Genomic DNA, 19857 nt, shown 5'->3' with positions numbered 1-19857 from the left:
ATGAAAGCACAAGGCTGACTGACAGGGTGAACAAGCTGAGCGCCAACTGGATATGGAGGATTTTGGCAAAGTCCAACGTCTGTGCCGTTTCTAAGGAAACAGCAGTGCGTCTAAGTTCGCTGAGCAGGAGCTGAACTATTTGGAGGTTTCTTGACGCACTGAAAAGGAACGAACGGTGAAAACGCAAAAACAGGTTTGTTGTTTCACTTCACCTTTCAGAAATACTCCTTTGCAAATTTGTCACCAAGGATGGCTTCGATTAAGGTTTTGTGACTTTGTCTATTTTTAGATTACAAGAAATCTGTAAATGATTGAATTTCTAATAACACTACCACTGATTTATGTAATTGCACTGTTACACATTTGCCACACTTGATTGCCAGAAATCTCAAAAACCTTTTCGTGAATAGTTTCAAGTAGGAACTCTTTTTTCAGCTAAACTAATACACTGCCAGGTGGAAGTGGCATGCAAATAGCTACCATAACGGTTCAGCTGAGTGGGACACCGTTAATGCTTACATCCTGTCACGGTGCTATAAGCAGACACCTCGTGTCACTGGTAGTTGCATGCATCTTTCTGCACCTCCTTTTTGGTATTAAGGAAACAGTCTTTCAATATGAATCTGGTTTGTGGATGTCTTTTTAGCATTGCAATCATGATTTCTGCAAAAGAGATATTTAGCAAATGTACTTTTTTACCACAAAACCTCTGTTTCCATCATATTTAAGAGGTGCCACGAATCTCCATAGCTGATACTTCCAAGCCAGGATAACTCAGAGCAAAACAATAGGTAAATAAAAAACACTACAAACAAAAGAGAAAAATTGGTGCTTGTTTAATTTTTGGAGTGGACCGTCCCTCGAAATGTTTAGGTTCACGTTTTTTTTGTATATATCTTCAAACAATATTCAATCAACGATATTACTCAACGCACACTATGTCCAGGAGCAATCATCAGTGCAGACACAAACTGTTGAACTGAAGTGATTGTATGACATAAAACTTTTGTATGTTTGTCCAGTGTGGTACAGTAGGAGGTGCAGGATGGGAGTGGATGATTAGAAGGAGGCGTAACCTGATAGATTATTGTGTGTCCAACAACTTGCTTCCAGGCTGTTGACAGTGTGAATAATACATGACTGTATTTTAAGTGCATGTATCTTTATTGTGTGTGTCTGTGTTTGTCTTAGTTATAGTCTGTACAAATGTGACAGAGTTGTTAACTGGAAACATACAAGCTGCCAAAATGAATGTATGAAAACGTGTATGAGTTTTAGTTTTTTTAAGAATTGAGTTTGACACCGGCAGTTCTTGTACTGCAGGTGAAATTAACTTAGTGGGAATAAGCTGACCCAATGGAGGATCACATGACCTCGTCAGACTCAGCAGGTACCGGATGCACTTCAGTTGCCATGGTAAAGGACTCTGTAGGAGCTGATGTGGACCTGTGTGTGCTGTGTGATCGAGTGGAGGACTTGGAGCAGAGAGCGGTTTCAGCCATCCAGCCTGAGAGCTACCTGAGGAACAGGTGAGAGACTGGGTGAGAGGGGATCCAGTGACACACACATCTGCTACTGTACGCTCACTTTTGGCCAACATAATATCACGTATCACACACACCTGACTGCACTGCATGCAAGCTTGAGAGTGCACCTCTGAAAACTACTCACTGCATCTACTGCCATGTTAGGAGATAAAACTGAATCAATTTTTTTTTAATCAGAGACAGTTTAACGTTTAAAAGCTCATTTATATGATATTATACGGTGTTAAGATGATGTAATGCGATCTTGTTTTGCTATGTGATAAGGATCAGAGAGTTGGAGACGTCAGAGAGGAGCCTCCTGCTGGAGCTATATCAGCTAGCGTCTGCCTCTCAGTTCCCCAACATGCATCACTCCCAGAGGCTGGACCAGAGACTCCACATGCTCAGGGAGGAGGTCAGGACCATGGTGAGTGCTGTCTGAGAGATTCAGTGGGTCACTGATGTAGAAAATATAAAATACATTTACAGCTTTGAATATGCAAGTTTTAGAAGATGGGAGTAATATGTACTTCAGATATGAATGAGAGGCTTGTGCAGTTTACTGGGATGGACAAAATAATATCAGATTTTACCTATAAAAATAATGAATTCCCATTAAATGCAAAGTTTTAAAGGCTGGATTGTTAATAGTTTAACACTTTTACTGTTATAATATATTTTGCAAGTAGCACACTTTATATACTTTATACATACCTTGAGTAGTCACATAAATTCACTTACAGGCCATTTTTATGCATTTATTTGGCCAAAACAGATACATACTACATGACTCAGCCACTGTTATATACTGGGGTTTTTTTTACCTACACATTCAAAAGAGTCAAAAAAGTGTAGAGGTTATTGTCTTAGGTCCCAAGATTCATTCATTTTGTCTATACCAAACATTTGCACTGAATTTGGAAAAAGAGCATTCAAATTTGCAGCTCCTATTAGACGGTTACTATCACTAAGGTATTCATTTTTATTGACACTGAAGTTTATCATTTTTGGTTGCGTCTGTGTTTTATTTCTATTGCCTGTCTGGTGTATGAAGTGTATGATTGTACTGCTCTCTTTTGTGGCCAGGACATTCTTGTAAACGAGATTTCTATTCTTTTCCTGGTCAAATAAAGGTTAAATTAAAAAAGCAACAACAACAACATGCTAGTGTGATAGTGAGCATAGAGTTTTTTTATCATCTTTGTTGAGATTACATTACTTTATCTTTTAGGTATCTTTAAGAAGTTTGAATGATGGAAACTTATTTAAAGTAAGGTTCCATCTTGGGACCCCTTCTGTTTAACATCTACATGCTCCCACTGGCACAGATTATAAACAACAACAAAATAAACTATCACAGCTATGCAGATGACACACAAATATATATCACAATGTCACCAGGAGACCGAGGCCCTGTACAGGCTCTTGGTAAATGCATTGAGGAAATCAATGACTGGTTGTGCCACAATTTTCTCCAGCTAAACAAAAACAAAACTGAGGTAATAGTCTTTGGCGCCAAAGAAAAACGATTACAGGTCACCAGAGAACTTCAATCTATACATCTAAAAACCACAAACCAGGCGAGAAATTTGGGTGTAGTGATGGATGCAGACCTAAACTTAGAAAAACACATTAAGACAATAACAAAGTCAGCTTACTATCACCTCAAGAATATATCAAGGATAAAAGATCTGATGTCTCAACAGGACCTGGAAAAACTAGTCCATGCATTCATCTTTAGTAGGCTTGATTACTGTAACAGCATCTTTACAGGTCTACCTAAAAAATCAGTCAGACAACTACAGCTCATTCAGAACTCTGCTGCTCGAGTCCTCACTAAGACCAAAAAAGTGGACCACATCAGTCCAGCTCTGAGGTCCTTACACTGGCTGCCTGTCCGTCAGAGGATAGACTTTAAAGTTCTGATGCTGGCCTATAAAGCTCTGAATGGTTTAGGACCAAAATACATCAATGACCTCCTGACCCAGTATGAACCATCCAGATCCCTCAGGTCATCTGGATCCGGTCTTTTATCAGTTCCCAGGGTCAGAACCAGACACGGAGAAGCTGCATTCAGCTTTTATGCTCCTTATATCTGGAACAAACTCCCAGAAAGCCTCAGATCAGCTGAAACACTCAGTTTATTTAAATCCAGGTTGAAGACTCACCTGTTCTCAGCTGCATTTGAATAAAGCACCAAATCCACACTTTAAGCTTAAATTTCAAAACTTACATTTAACTACTGATTTTATCTACTGTTCTGATTTTATCTGTTTTGATTTTATATACTGTTGTTTGTTTGTTTGTTTGTTTGTTTGTTTGTTTGTTAATTAGTTAGTTAGTTTATTTGCTTGTTTTAATCAATTTTAAATCATGCTTTTTATTTGTTCTTGTTTCTAATGTCTCTGTAAAGCACTTTGAATCACCTTGTTGTTGAATTGTGCTATACAAATAAACTTGCCTTGCCTTGCCTTGCCTAAAGTAGTTAGTTTGCCACTGTACAGTAAAACAAATACAGCTGATGATATATGTCTTATAGATATCATATACAGCTAAGACTGTTACTACTACAAATACTAGCACACAAACTAGGCTTGTAGAACATGTTATCAAGCAAGATTCTGTTCTCTGTCTCTCTCAGACTCAGGAGAGGGAGCGAGAGGAGCGAGTGTGGAGGGAGCGACTGCAGCGTTGTCAGAGGCAACTGAAGGCCAAAGAGGGAGAGATGAGTCGACAGGCCCAGTATTTTGAAAACTTTAAAACCCAACTCCAACACAAGCTCAGCCTGGCCTGGGAGAGAGAGCAGAGCCTGCAGAATCGCATCTACACTTTAGAAAAGCAGCTACTTGACATGACTGTGAGTGCCGCCACTGGTATGACAACTATCAGAGCAGTCCGAATCACTGGTGGTACTGTGCAGTGCTTGGAAGAACAAGACAGACTATCTTCCATGAGGGGAGAGGGCGAAGGAGAAGAGGAGACCAAGGAAGAGAGGCGAAAGAAATGGCAGCCAAGTGTTGGAACTGAGAGAGAAGAAAGGCGAAAGGGCGATGAGGGAAAAGCAGAGAACAGCATAGGAGGAGGAAGAAACAGTGACACAAAACAGTCCTCAAATGAGGCAAGGTTACAAGGATTCATTGTCAGCCTGCAGGAGGATCTCAGAGTACTGCTGGAGAGAGAGGAGGAGAGGATGACTGAGAGGAAGAGACTAATGGAGCAGCTCCAGGAGGCCCAGGAGAGCAACCACTTCCTCAGCTGCAGCGTGGATGAGATGAAGTCAGAGATCCATCAGCTGAAACTATCTGAGAACTCGCTATTGGAGGAGCTTGAACACCTGAGAGAGGAGAACCTAAGACTGCAGCAGGTCCTCAGGGATTCGGCTAACCACATACCAAGCCAATCATCCGCATGCCTGGGTCCTGAGACCAGCACACCCAACTCCAGTCTGGCTGTTAATTCTGGGACTGCCAACATTTTCTCATATTCCACTGCCACGGGACAGCCATCAGTGGCTTGCTCAGGAGAGGTTTGTAGGATCCAATTAATATTCCATCCATCCATCCATTTGCTTCCGCTTCTCCTTTTCAGGGTCGCGGGGGACGCTGGAGCCTATCCCAGCTGTCATAGGGCGGGAGGCGGGGTACTATTAATATTAATATTTAATATTATTAATATTATATGAATGTTTTATCTATCTATCTATCTATCTATCTATCTATCTATCTATCTATCTATCTATCTATCTATCTATCTATAATAATAACTTAATTAGGTAGTCTGACTGTGCTCTCTGAAAATAAAGCTTGATTACAGCAGGAGAAGTTCCATATTTCAAGTTCCTTTAAAGTTTTAAGTACAAAGTACAATAAGAGAGTCCTCCCGAGTATTTACTTCTGGGACATCAGGAGTTCAGGACACTACTGATATCTAAATATCAGAACATATACGACTTACTGATGCCGGTTTGGAGACAAACTGCTGTTTTTAATGTATTCACTTATTATCACCTATTTGTGAACTTAGGCTACCAGTGTTAATTGTTAATTAATTAAAATGTTTTGCAGTGTGAAAATTATCAGTATTTCCCATAGTTGAAGGAAGCATAGGAACTTTACAATTCTTTGTTATAAGAATTGTTGTTATTCTATCGACTTTGTCAAATATTTTAAAATTGTGATTTTTGTGCAGGTGCAGCCTTATTCATCAGAGGTTCCACTTGTTCACCACCAGGCGACAGCAGAGAGCACACAGAGCAGCACAGAGCATTATTCCTCAGCAGTTAAATCAAAAATGCCAACTAAAAGTCATCCTGTAAACCTGTTTCACTACGGGTCTGAATCCAGTGCCAACTTCAAGTCACTTTCCTTGACTACAGAATCAATAGATGAGTTTAAACTTGGAAGCTGGTGCTCTGAAGGGAACTTAAACGTAGAAGAGAGCCCCAGTGAGGAATCTGATGCCCTGAGGGAAGCTTACAGGAGCTTGGGGCTAGATAGAGATCTTAAAGCTCTTCAGGAGCAACGTGACAACCTGAAGGTTGCTCTGCAGCACACACAGAGTCAGCTAAAGGAGATAGCTGAGGAAAATGCTCAGCTGAAGTTACAACTCAGGAAGCAAGCAGAGGAACTAGAGGCAGAGACTGAGCAGAGGTCTTCAGCAGAAAAGGTATTTTACACGTGGTTTAGTAGTCTTATCATTTTTATTTTCCACCAAAGACATCCAGTATATCACTGATCAAACTCTGTCTCTCTGTACAGATTAACACACCCTCTACTTATGGTGGGAATGATCAACCCAGGTCATCTCCTACCCAAGATGGCAACATTCTTGCTCTTGCCCAGGATGATCTTATCCAAAGCCTGAATCAGGAAAACGGGGCATTGGCAGAGAGGATCCAGGAGCTTTTGGCTCACATTGAGCGCAAAGAGGATGACATCACAAAGCAGCAAACCCAACTGATGGAGCGTATCTCCCAGCTAGAAGAGGATCAGGTCAGGCTGGAGCAGGAGAACCGGGAACAGGGGTGTTTGATCTCAGAACTCACCAAGAAGACTGAGGATGATCTGAACACCATCATGGATCTGCAGCAGAAGTTAGTCCAAGGAGAAGAAGCTTCACATTTGATGTTCAATCAAGAAACTGACTCTACGAAAACAGGATCAGTATCTGGTAGTCAGCATAATAATCTCTGTGATTTACTAAAAAGCAGCTCACAAAAAAATCATCTTCATCTTGATTCACAAAAAGATGAAGCAGCCCAGCTGACCAATTCAGTCCAGAACCTCAAAACAGACCAAGAAGAATTGACTAAATCCATAAATTCACTCAGAGAGCAGCAAAGAGAAGTAGCTCTGTCAGTCCAAGTACAGACAGAAGAGAAACAGCAATTAACTCGGACAGTATGGGGACTGAAGGAGGAAAAAGACCACATCTCTAAAGCTCTGGCTGACCTTAAACAAGAGAAAGAGCAGCTGAGCAGGGCAGTCTGTGGGCTGAGAGATGAAAGAGAACACTTTAAAAGGTCCATAAACGGCCAAAAAGAGGAGAAAGAGCAGCTAACCAAGTCTTTATCTGCACTTGAAAGAGATAAAGGGGCAATATTAGAATTTCTCTCAAGTGGAAAAGAAGAGCGAGAGGAAATAATGAAGTCACTGCAGAGTTTACAGACAGAAAGAGACCAGTTAAGCCAGACAGTGCTGTATCTGAAACAAGAGAGAGACAAACTAACCGATTCTCTTAAGTGTCTGAAGGAAAAGAGAGACCAGGAGCAAATATCTCACAGTTTAAAGGAAGAACACGACAGGTTGATGAAGTCAGTAAGCAGCTTGGAGGAAGAAAAAAGAAGAACTGAATATTCAGTCCGTTGTTTGAAACAAGCAGAAGAGCAGATAATGCAGGTAATTCAAGACCTTAGGGAGGAAAGAGACAGCCTACAAGGTCTCAGCATCCAAAAACAAACAGAGGAGAGGAATCAAAAGCAGCAGATGTTGAACTCAAGCAGCGCTGGTTTGACGAAGAAGAGTGAGATTCCTGCTGAGACTGCAGATTATGCTACACAAAGATGCCAGACTAATAACCATGGTGGAAACTTAATACAGGTATTGAGAATGGAGTGCATTTGTGCATGATGTCAGGGCCTGTTGTGTCAGTTTACAGAATATCCTTTCAGTATCATGGCATGATTTTTGAGGCATCAAATTTTTTGATTTATAGCAGGAAGAAAATGATCTGATGAGAGAGATTGAAACTTTGGGAGCAGAGCTAAAGAAGTCACAGGAGGAAATGGACAAGAGCCGTGCAGAGGTGGGTTTAAGCGAGTTTGTTATTAGTTTAGAAAAATTGTATTATGCAGATTTTTTCATCCTTCTTGTCATCATATTATTTTCTTAGAGAGCCATAATATATGTTTCAAAACCACACTTTCCTCATTTTGTATATATCTTCAGATCAAGAGGCTTCAGGGTGAACTGCGTCATTCAGAAACGAGGAGGGAGGAGGTGGAGAGAAAGGCGAGCCAAGCAGCTGAAAACGCGATGAAGCTCACAGATGTTGAAAATCAGATGGAAGAAATCAAGAAGGAAAATTACAACCTCACAACCCAGGTATTCAACTAGATTTACAGATACAGTCAAAATGATACCAGCCCCTAAATCTGCAACATGTTCTACATGTTAAAAAAGTGCAAAACTTATATAATTAGTGTAAGAAGATTTGATTTTCGAACATAACTGGTTGAGTCTCCAAGGACATTTCAAGATTGGTTGACTGGATTGTTGGAAAACGTATTGATCACAGGGCTTTAACTTTACGCGCTTCAATAGAAAAACAAAATACCAGTAACAGTGAAGTTTACCAGTTCCTGCAGCCACGAAGCATCTCCACAACAGGAGCGGCTTACTTTATACTTCTTAAAACAGGCACACTGGACTTAATTTTTAAGAAATAGAGTTTACACCATAAAGAAAACCCCCCAGAGCTTTAAAGTCCTATTTACATTTTGTCTTGCACATTCGAGTCGACTTTTATGTTCTTTTTGGTTTAGATTGGAGTGTGCTGAAGTTTCCAAAGTTTACACCTTTGCCTTTCAAGTCTACTCATTTATAGTCTTTGATGATACTTTTATTCTCGCCTCCTTCTAGCCCTTCTTCTAAGTCCTTCACAGAAATAGTCGTTTTTCTCACCTGCTGTTTTCAAACATCCCTTCAAAGAAAAGCTGTTCTTTCTTTTGCACCTTTTTCCAAGTGTGTGTCTTTGCCTCGAACTCTGTCCCTCCTCTTTGTTACTCATCTTAAACCCACACATGCAACAATTATATTTGCTTCACAGTTGAATCAAATATAGTTGTATTAGAGTTCCCAGAAGCTTAATTGGGTTTCACCACCAATTGGTGAAATGATTAAAAAGCAGAGTTCAGGTACTGCAGGTGTTGAATAATTTAGACGTGGCTGTACTACATGAAAATCCATCAAGAATTTTAATCATTCAGTGTGTTTTTTGTCTCTGAGGCCTTTCAGCTAATTTTGTACACAAAGTTTAAGCGTTAGACCTAAAGAGCAGCTGTCTCTGCAGGTGAAGGAGCTGCAGAACAAACTGACAGGCCTGCTCCGGGAGAAGACTGACATGCTGTCACTCAAGGCTCAAACAGAGGAGCGATATAACATCCTCACAGCTCAGCTCAAAGCCAAGGTAAGAATGCCAAAATGCCTTTGTTATTTGGATTCTTATACATCATAAAATACTTCTAAGTGGCCGTATGTGTTGAACAAATTAGCGTTAAACTTAAATCATTATCATGATGCTGATATGTTGTACTAGACTGTAATACACTGACACATTCTAATTCTTGGCTGGAGACAGTTTTACTCATAAGTCGTCTGTGTGTGTGTTGATGTGATGTGTGTGTGTAAAACCCCACAGACTGTTGCTCTAGAGGAGCTGAACTCGGAGTATATAGCTCTGAAAAGAGGACAAGGCAGCAGGGATGACGTTAATACTGTTCTTGTCTCACTCAGGGCACGTTACAATGACATCAGAGCTAAGGTGGGTCAGCTGTAGTTTTGCATCTAAGTTTAAGTAATAAACTGTTCTCTCTTTATACTTAATGAACAATTGTCATGTTTAAAATTTTACTTATTTGTAGTATGATGCGCTGCTGAAAAGGAAAAGCCAGACAGACTTGGATATACCACCTTTAAAGGTGAGGAAATAAAGACTAGATTTATGTTCAGGTTCTGCTCAACAGATTTTAGTGGTTCGTTCTGACTGTCAGGTATTTTGTCCAATAACAGGCCAAGCTGTCTTGCCTAGTGGTGAAGTGTCAGGAGAGGAACAGCTTATTAGATCAGATGATGAAGATCTTGCAGAGACAAGGCTGTATGAACCCCTACCTCACACAGCAGGTCGAGCATCTGCTCAGCGATGCCGCTCTGCAGGAGTACACTGCAGCATTCACATTGGAAAATAACACAAAGACCTGGGATTACGCTAGTGGGTTTACTCCTGAATTTAGTTCAAAATATAAAAGCTGCACCAGTAAATTCATAACTGATCGGACCTGCCCGGTTGTATCCACCTCTGTAAAAAAGCATCAACAAACTGGAGTCACACCTGAAGCTGGAGTAGAGGGCAGAGGGAAAGAAATTTCCATAGTTTCCACCGAATCTTCAGGAAATCATCAAGACTGCGGTAGTGAATTCACACCTGTACTCACAGGATCGCTAAAGAAAGACGCCAACTCATCTGTGCCATCCTCACCAGTGCAAGAGCAAGCCACCGTCCAGGCGTCAGCGTCACCTGCTCTTCCACCAAATGAGCGAGAAATCACTGATACAGTGCCGGTGAGGCAATGCAAATAAATATAATTAATAAAAGCTTATTTTAAAACCTTAATTTGTAATATTTTTTATAAAAAACTAACATAGCCTCAGTTCCAGATTTCTGTGTTATGTTATTTATTGTATGTTTTCTGCCAGGCCTGCATTTATTCTCACTTCACTGCTTTACAGAAAAGTGTGTCTGTCTTATGTTTTTACAGTGAAAGATAATTTTTATAGAGCAAAAACTCTCTGAAATATTCTTTGTTAGGGAACGCTAACATGACCTCAGTGTGCCAGTGCTTAAATTATCAAACAAAGACTGTACTTTACATTAGAAATTGTAGACTCAGTGAAAGTCTAAGACAGTCTATTCTCGATCCAGGCACAGCTGTCTCCTTCTGCCGGTGGACCGCCCCAAGCAGCCAGTCAACCAGAGAAATTAGTGTTTCATCATCCGGAGATAAAGAAAGAGAAGTCCTCCCTCTGTGCCACCAGTGTGACTGGATACTTGTTGAGTCCTACCATTCCCTCCTCTGTCTCCTTTGCCAGTCCAAAGAGGAGGTTGAGTAGTCCTGAGAAGATCCTTAACCTCCACGAACAGCTACAGAAGACCCTGAGGAGCAGCTTTGAGGTACACTTAGGAGTTTTCTAACATAGAGTAACAAAAATATAGGTTAGTGCTGAATTATACGGAAAGGTTGATATAGATTTTTGCTTTTTTCTGATATGAAATAAAAGCCACTCTAATCTACAATTTGTCCTTTGAAGTTTCACTGACTTAGAAGTTATTTCCACGTAAAGTAAGGTAGGTCAAATCCAATCAGATCTTATATATCTAATGAATTCTAATATCTGTCTCCATCCCAAGGCTCCAAAGAGCAGAGGAAGGGGACAGGACCCCAGGAGGAGTCCATCACTGTCAGCTCCTGCAGACCTGAACAAAGCCTCTCAGACTAAGACGCTGAGCTTGAGTTTCAATAACGCGCAGATCAACTCTCTCACAGTCACCACAGCTATGAGCCAAGCTCCACACACTCCAGTAGTAACAACTAAACCAGTTGCCCCTAACAAGTCACCAACACTTTTTGAAGCAGTTGCATCTAGATCAGTTAATGCAACCTTCAGTCCCAGCATCTTTACTAACCATCACCTTAAAGGGGACACATCTGCTCTTTCTAGCTCTTCTAACTTTACTTTTTTCACCCCGGCTGCAAATAATGTCAAATCCATTTTAAGTAATGGCACTAATGAAACATTATCCTCAAAAATTACAAAGAAAATCACTGCAATCCCTGATGTATCCTATGCCGCGCATAAAGCTTCTCTACAGAGGGTTGCTACTTTTGACTCTGCTGTTACTAATCCAAAAGCCACTTCCTCAGATCCAACTGCCTCTCAAATATCAACTGCCCCTGAAGTTACAACTTTCAACATGACTTCTAAAATGGATGGTGCTATCCCTGAAGTTTCTCAGTCCAGTCAGCTGTCTCACTGCTCTCCTGAGAGATCGAACAAGTTTGCCACAACATTCACCGCTCGTTTAGGAAAAAGACCAAAGCCAGGTACTGTTCATACCACTTGGTTTAGTAAACTAATAGTAAATTCTGGATATATTAAGTCCTGCTATCTGTGTTTGTTTTGGTGTGGTTTAGTAATAACTAGGGAATAATAAAAGCAGCAGAGAGCATAACTGTACTTGACTTTTCTGTGTCCAATCCCCTCCAGAAGCTCCAGCCGAGGTTCGTTCCATTGAAGTCATCAAAACAGTGGGTCAGAGCAACCTTATGATTGGCTGGGAGAGACCACCACTCGATGAGCTGGGATGCAGTAATGGCACGTTTGTGTATGGCTACAGGGTAGGTAAACAATACATAGGATTATCTTCGTTTGTATGTGTTTTTCTTGTACTCATTATGTCTTGTTATCTCTCAGGTGTATGTTGATGGGGACTTTCACAAATCTGTCATGAGCTCAGCATGCACCAAGGTATCCACAGCTGTACAAAATCCATCCTGTCATGATAAATAAGTAAATCAAAGTATGAATGAAAGCAGGGCACACAAAGTAAGTCTTGTTTCTGTCTGTGCAGTGTATTCTTGAAAATATCGACCTGAGTGTCCCTGTCCACATCAGTGTGCAGACACTGGGATCTAATGGACTTAGTTCAGATAGTGTACACACCGTGTTTCGGACCTCAGTTAGAACTGAGCCACAGTGAAGCCACAGTGAAGCCACAGTGAAGCCACAGAGATGCTCAGATCAGCAGGTTGGTCCAAAGATTATTATACCAGTTTTCACCAGGTTTGAATATTAATATGTATATTATTATATTTTTTTGAATCTCTGTAGAAATACTGCAGATTCCCAGTGAGTTTGTGCCATTAGTGATTGTTTTATGCACTATAGCTGCATTTGTAACATAATTATGTACACTGCTAAAAAAAAAATGAAAGCAAATCACTTTGAAAACACACTAGATCCTAATGATCTGGACCACGTCTGGTGTTCTACTGGATGCTGGTCAGGTGAGCATGGGAAAGTCAGTGGTATCAGTTCCTTCATCCTCTAGGAGCTGCTCATATACTTCCACCACATGAGACATGATTGTGCACCAGGGGAACCCAGGACTGACTGCACAAGCGTAGGATATGACAATAGGTCCAAAGATTTCATCCTGATATGGAATCGCAGTCAGGATGCTGTTGCTTAGCCTTTAGATGTGTGTGCGTCCCTCCCCAGATATGGCTCCCCAGACCATCACTGACCACAGCTTAATGCAATACTCAAAAACAGTCAGAAAAGATGAGGGAAAAACGTCAGTGACCTCAACCTATAAAACCATTCCTGTTTTGGATGCTGCCTCATTGTTGTGCCTCTAGTGCACCAGCTGAAACTGATTAACAGCCCCACTGCTACTTAACTGACTAGAAGTTTAATTTGACTTGATGATACACTCTAATAAAAAAGTGTTCCTTTAATTTTTTTTTGAGCAGTATATACATATTTTCATTTTATCGTGTTACAGCGTTCACATTTGAAGAACAACAAAATTCAATTAAAAGTATTTTCTCCTGTGTCCTGCGTGTTGCCGCAATATACCACTAAAAAGACTGTACTGTGATAATCTAATTTCTTTCTGTCCTGCGTGTCCTGTGTGTGTGTGTGTGTCTGTCCTTCAGCACAGAAACATCTATATCTGCAGGCCTCTGAGGGAGCGCCCTCACCTCCGCCTCGACTGAGACACAGTCACACTGCTGGATAACCGCTCCACGTCAGGCTCAGGTCAACCAATCAGAAAAAACTCCTCTCACACGGTTATTGCCAGCCTATGATCATGCGGTGACCTGTGGTCGGCCACTAAACCTCGAAATGATGAACTAAAGATGTCATACAAAATACTGTGTAAGATCCTTGCCTCGGCTCTCAGAGTTAATGTGCATGTAAAAGCAGGTCGATCCTCATTGGAGGACCTTTCTGTTTTACAGTCTCATCTGCTGGACTTCTTAAACGAGCGAGACGTTGTGCTTGCCGGTCCACACGATTGCCAGTTTTCTCATGAAAAACTGCTAAGTGCAAATGTTTATGAAGCCAAGCTGAATCATACTGTAAAACGCTGCCTGTGACACCAACATGTACTAACACTGGTCAAACAAGACATAAAAATGACAAAGGGATGTCTGCTTCTGCTGCACTTTTACACTGTGTTAAACACAGGGAGATAATGTGTCACACTGCTTGTCATATTACTGTCTCTGTGGACTGTGGACCTGAGCAGCTGCCTAAAGGGACGTGAAGTATTTGAAAAGCCTTTTTGACAGCAACACACACTGTAAAATGTGCTGACACAACCTTGTACACAAAGTTCACAGTACTTGATTTTTACACACGAAGCCAAATATTTGAAAAGATGTTTCACTCCAAAGACTTCTCTGTTTCCTTCTCCTCATAGGTCTACAGGACTTCTTTAATCACAGACGGCAGATGTTGTTTAAGTTTGAAAAATTTGCACACAATCAGTATTGAAATCTAGAAGAAGAAATTTTAAAGAAGAGATTATCACTGATATTTTTTTGTAGAGATTATAAAAAAATATGCCAATATACCACACACTGTATGTCTTTTTGTATGAGTGACACTTTCATACCTAATAGATGTCATGTTTGCACGCTTGCATTATTTTATTTTTTTTAAATTATAACACGCTATGTTCTTTTTACTATTAACTGTATGTACGGGTGCAGAGTGATCATGGTGCAGCAAAGGTATTTTTCTATCAGTAATTGATAATATTGTTTTCCCATTGATTCCTTACAGCTGTGCAGAGAATAAATGTTTATATGCAGTCTATCTTTACTCTCTGTCTGTCTGTGCATGTGCAGTTTTGGTTTTAGAATTCAAAAGGTATGACACATCTCTGAATTAAGCAATTTCCAGTTTCTCTGTGGTAAATTGAAGTCTTTAACGCTCCCTTAGTGGCTGGCAGTTAAATTAAATAAGCCATTAAAAAACCTACTGGATTAATACAAGAGATATTTTGGAGCTATGTGATTATTCCAGAACAGCAAGCTTCACTGATCGGGTGTGCAGTAATCTTTCCACGCAGTCAACACTAGATGGCAGGCACTGAAACCATCATTGTGTTGGCTAAGGTGCTCTTACTCTGTGATTGTGTGTATAAATCTGACACCTTTCACCAGAGGTTTAATGGAGTGGATGATGCTGATGTGCACACAGAGAAAGGCTGAAGTTGCCTGACAAATCTCACCGCTTTCCTTGTTCATTACAATCCAGGCACAACACCAAAAAGCGAAGAAGCATTTAGGGGCAGCAAGGTGCCAAATATTCACCTGCTGTAGTCGGCAGATTTGGAAGCTCCTCTGAGAATGTCATCGCTCATGCTCAGCAGAAATAGTGCTAGGTGAAGGGAGGTGGGGGGACTGTGTCTTTGTTTGCACTGAGTGAATGGAGCAGTGACTTAAAAAACATTTCTACCTAGGGTAAGTTTAAAACTTGTGTTTTTATATTTATTTCACCTTTTAGGTCATACTTCTTTTTATTAATTTCACACGCTCATTTTTAATTTCCCTGTTGTAAGGGGTTTGGGAAATGGGTCTATCCTTACTTTGAGGTAAATCACATAATTTGAGGTAGAGTAGAGTTTTTTGGGGCAGACTATGATCAGCTGGCTTTCATTGTTGATTAAGCCAACTGCATTTTATATCATCCTCATCCAGTGTAATACTAGAAACCAAAGAGCATATTTAACTTACAGTCTTTAAGTTATAGTCTTTAACCTAACAATACAGCAAGCATGGACAACACAGTCTGCTCCGTGCCAGTCTAAATTAGTACAACACTGAAATACTTTTCCATAATACTGCAAGCTATTCCTGCACTAATAAAACCTTTGAATAACTCGATATCATTCACTGAAGAAGGCATTTCTAGACATTGTTGAATGTTCTTCTCCATGTACTCCAGCTTCCTCCCAAAGACGTGCTTTTTAGATTAACTGGTGCTTTTGAATTGGCTGTAGGTGTGAATGGTTGTCTGTTTCTCGCAGTTAGCCCTGTAATTGAATGTTGACCTGTCCAGAGAGTCCTTCCACCCACCCTGAATTAAATAAGCAGTTAGGAAGATGAATGGAAAGCACATTTTAGGAATTTCTTGAAATGTGATAACCTTGTTGAGGCAATTTTCAGTTTTCTATAAGAAGTAGGAATGTTAGTTACAGACCTAAATGTTTTAGATATTGATGTTTCGTATGAAACCTAATTATTTTTAACTGCTTATCAAACTTGGGAGGGTGTGGATGGTTTTGGGAGGTGGTTGCTTCCTGCCCAAGCTATCACAGAGTGCAGGGCCAGGTACACAGGTGTGGTGTATGAACAATATAACAATAATGAGTAATTATAGCACAATAAAACTTAGATAATTTGAAAGTGGTGAGTGGAAATGCAATTGGGGCTTGTGTACAGTTTAAGTTTGCAGAACGCAAGAAGGTTTTGTTTCCATGCATAAAAACAGAATTCATATCATTCAGCTGATATCATTTTTCTTCAGAGAATACTAGGGGGCGTATTTTCTGTATTGCATGTTAGTCCCATTGCAGTTGCCTCCTAGATGGCTGGTTTTGACTCAACTCCTAGACAAATGTGGTCTCCTGAAGTCCTGCAGTGCACCAACTAAAGGAGCTTAAATGGAAACTGCATTGCAGATACTTTTACACAACTTGCCTTTAAATTAAAGAAGCTGGGCTAGACCCACAGGGCTGCCCATACCCTCTCCAGGGAGACTCACCTTAATTATTAATATATTCTCCAACATACATGATGCAAAGGCTCAGAGTAGTGGCGTGGGCCTATGGTCGTATTTACGTGAGATCTCTGTTGATCCATTCTTAACGAAGCCCACCTCAGCACTGACTCTTCCCATGGAGGCCAACATGGGGTTTACAGAGATGGAATGGTGGAGAGAGATGGATGAAGAAAGAGGAACTACAGATTAAAAAGTGTGAATGCACAACTTGTCTCAGGGGTGTCAATATCAGAGACAGCTGGGCTCAAGAATATTCTGTAGTGATGCTTAAAGACACATCTGGAGCTTTCTCTGTGTATTTGTGTGTGTATGTGTGTCAGAGTGTGAGAGAGAGAGAGCTCTGCAGGGGATATTTCCTTTTTGCAGGACTGTGTCTGTACATAAGTGTGTCCTAAGCTGTGCATGTGTATGTGCTGTGATCCTGACAAGCAGTTGTCATCAGCAGAATGTCTTGAGGGGGGTTTCTTGGAAATGGAGCCAAAGAAAAGAAAGAGGAGAGGAGGGATGGTGTGTTGAGGTTGTAATTTCACCCAGAGGGGACGTTGTCACTCCATAACTGCCACTGACACCCTGAGTGTCCGGGGCAAAGTGTGGGGTGGTGGTTTGGAGTCGACTTCCAGACCTCCAGGGCAGCATTTGCTGCTCACACCCAAAGACGAGCTCTAAAAGCAGGGTTTCTTCTGTTGCTGTGTCAGGGCAGATGGGTCTTGACGCTTAAGGTTGTTTAGTCGAGTTGCCGTGCGGCAGCAAACATGGATGCGATATCAACCCTGTTAAATGGGTATGCCAATGCAGGCATGTGGGTTGGCAACACTGGAACTTGCATGGATATTGTCATATTATGCAAACACACTTACGTATTCTAAAACTGTCATCACACAAAATCGCACACTGCTAAGAGGTAATTCTTTGCGGACACACGTACGTGGCGTTTTGCATCCCATTTCTCTTCAGTCATGGGTTGAAAACCCTGCTTTATTTTCTGTTGTGTCTGTTGTTGTTGCCCTATCAGTCCATCTCACAGCCCGGTATATTTAGAGGCAAAGCACTATCAGAGCTTACAGCTGGCCGCCTCTGATTCAATTCTGACAGATCTACAGCGTTCAAAGCAATCTCCTCTCTTTTTGTCTCACTCATTTTTCAGCCCATCTCCACCTCCTCTTGCTGTCTCATCTCCCTCATAGTCCCATGTTTTTCCTCCTTTCTTTTCACTTCACTGCTTCCATCTCTTATATTTCTTCTCTTTCTTTTAGCTTTTTCCATTATGTCATTTGCATACCTGTGGGCACTCTCAGATCTGTTTACTGATTTTCTTTATGCATCTCTATTTCTTCCCAGCTGCTTGCAAACCATTTTCATTTTCTAGTCACATCTTTACCATTTTCTCAAATAAGCAGTATATTACTACCCTGGTGTCTTTTCTTCAGCATTTGGTCCCTTTCTGAGTTCATTTTGAGGTGCTTTATTGCCGCCGTGGATCATGAAACTCTGTCTTCAAGCCAGATTTTTCTCTTCTCGCCTCTCTCTCTACTTCCCTTTCAATTTTCTCCATTTCTTTATCATCCACAGTGCCTATCAGGTATGTTTTCTCTCCTAGGCAAAGAAATGAGAGCTCCATCACTTTGAGTGAATCCATGTTGAAACAAACATCAAACAAGGCAACTTCTAATTTGGGAAGAGACAAGCAATTAGCTGCTATTACATCCTTGAATCTGTGCGCAAAGGCAACCCTAATCTCATTAATCATGAACAATGGGGGCGGTAATAGAGAAGCATGTTTATGCAAATTCTCCAACACAGTAATCTCCTTCATGCTTAATAGCCGAAACAGTGGTGATGCCTGAAAAAACAATCCCCCCACCTCCTCCTCCTTCTCTGCTTAGCCTTTTTACCTGCTTTTATTCCTTCCACCCCTCCTCTTTCTTCCTTCTTTTTCTTTCTCTCTGCTCTCATGTCAGTTTTTCCATCCCACCCTCCACTGCTTTCAGAAAGTGTGAGCCAGAACATTTCGAAACTGAAGATAAGCATCGATCCCAGTCCTCTCAGACCCTTTCAGTTTGATAGCAAATAACCCTGAGATGGTACGGGACATTGAGTTTTACATCCCGCCTCCTGCTAACACCTCCCCTCTTCCATCTCTTGGCAAAGTCCCCAGCTCATTCCACGTCGCCTTCATCAATTCTCCCTATTTCTTCTGTTTTTATTCCTTTCATTAGCATTTTTATTGTTTCATTGCTTGCCTTCTCCCCCCATAGGTGTCTGTTTGTATCTATTTCTTCATTTCTCCTCTCTTCACCCCCCCATCCCTTTGCTCTTATTGTTGTTTGTTCAGTATTTTACATTCCAGTCATTGATCCAGTAGCCATACATGATTTGGAGCCAAATATAGCCCAGAAAGACATTACAAGATTATCTCCCTGCCTCCTCTGTCTCTCCCATGTGCTCCTCTTTTTTCCATCTTTTCCTCTCTGTTTTAGTCTTGTCATCTCTCTTGAGTTATGTGCCACATTCAGATAATGACGATGACAATGATAGCGCGATGAAAAGTGTAGTAAGGATGAATCAGGGGCCATGGTAATGGTCAAAAGCATGTGATCCGTAACAATTATTGTTAAGTACAAATGGATCGATTGATTAGCATGCTCACTGTCTGGCTGAAAACCTATTGATGAACTGTGATTGAGGTCAAAGGAATCAATAGAGTAAAAGCTTGTGTAAAGGCTGAGATATAAAACATCAAGATTAAACTTGCTTACATTTTAAATGAGGTGGATTTATACATATATATATATATATATATATATATATATATATATATATATATATATATACATACACACACACACACATATGTTTTGTTTTTAAATTCAGGAATTTTATTTGCAGAGTATTTTTAGATACTGACGTTACCACTTTTTAGGCAGGTCAGAGTAGGACATCATTTTTTTGACTTTTTGCCAGATACTTCTGTTTCCTCCTCCACTCCGGAGACATTCACAGAAGTTAATTTTGATTCTAAATGGGCTGAAGGTGTAGATGTGAATGGTTTACTGTCTCTCTGCGTCTACTGTGCATCATTTCTCTCAACCCATTTCAGCTGGGATGGGCTTCAAGAAAAAGCATAGACTGGATTGGATGAACGTTGACCTGTGACAGCTCCATGGCAGCTGACAGGCAGAGATTGACTCTATATTAAG

The 19857-nt window shown here is 40.8% G+C and overlaps 1 protein-coding gene across 3 annotated transcripts; it reads left to right on the top strand.

Annotated features, from left to right (window-relative positions):
• The first annotated feature begins 55 nt into the window (after positions 1-55).
• LOC146582340 (uncharacterized) lies at positions 56-14689 on the top strand. 3 transcript variants are annotated; one of them, XM_085295353.1, is made up of 18 exons: positions 56-193; positions 1324-1529; positions 1812-1953; positions 4168-5052; positions 5715-6191; positions 6284-7624; positions 7740-7829; positions 7973-8128; positions 9096-9212; positions 9444-9566; positions 9667-9723; positions 9815-10363; positions 10725-10973; positions 11211-11904; positions 12071-12198; positions 12275-12328; positions 12432-12608; positions 13522-14689. In XM_085295353.1, exons 2-17 carry the CDS (start codon positions 1357-1359, stop codon positions 12558-12560), a joined length of 5364 nt encoding a protein of 1787 aa, XP_085151479.1. In that variant the 5' UTR covers positions 56-193; positions 1324-1356; the 3' UTR covers positions 12561-12608; positions 13522-14689. The 3 variants fall into 3 exon arrangements, with proteins under 3 accessions (XP_085151479.1, XP_085151468.1, XP_085151489.1); XM_085295342.1 differs by having other exon boundaries at positions 12068-12198; XM_085295363.1 differs by lacking the exon at positions 12432-12608 and having other exon boundaries at positions 12068-12198.
• The last annotated feature ends 5168 nt before the right edge of the window (positions 14690-19857 follow it).

The sequence above is a fragment of the Mchenga conophoros genome, linkage group LG2 (assembly GCF_057382185.1).
Source record: "Mchenga conophoros isolate Kocher_MC1m ecotype Shallow Benthic linkage group LG2, M_conophoros_male_GT1.1, whole genome shotgun sequence".
NCBI lineage: Eukaryota > Metazoa > Chordata > Actinopteri > Cichliformes > Cichlidae > Mchenga > Mchenga conophoros.
The sequence above is the reverse complement of the archived record's forward strand: the minus strand, read 5'-3'. Positions and strand labels throughout refer to the sequence as shown.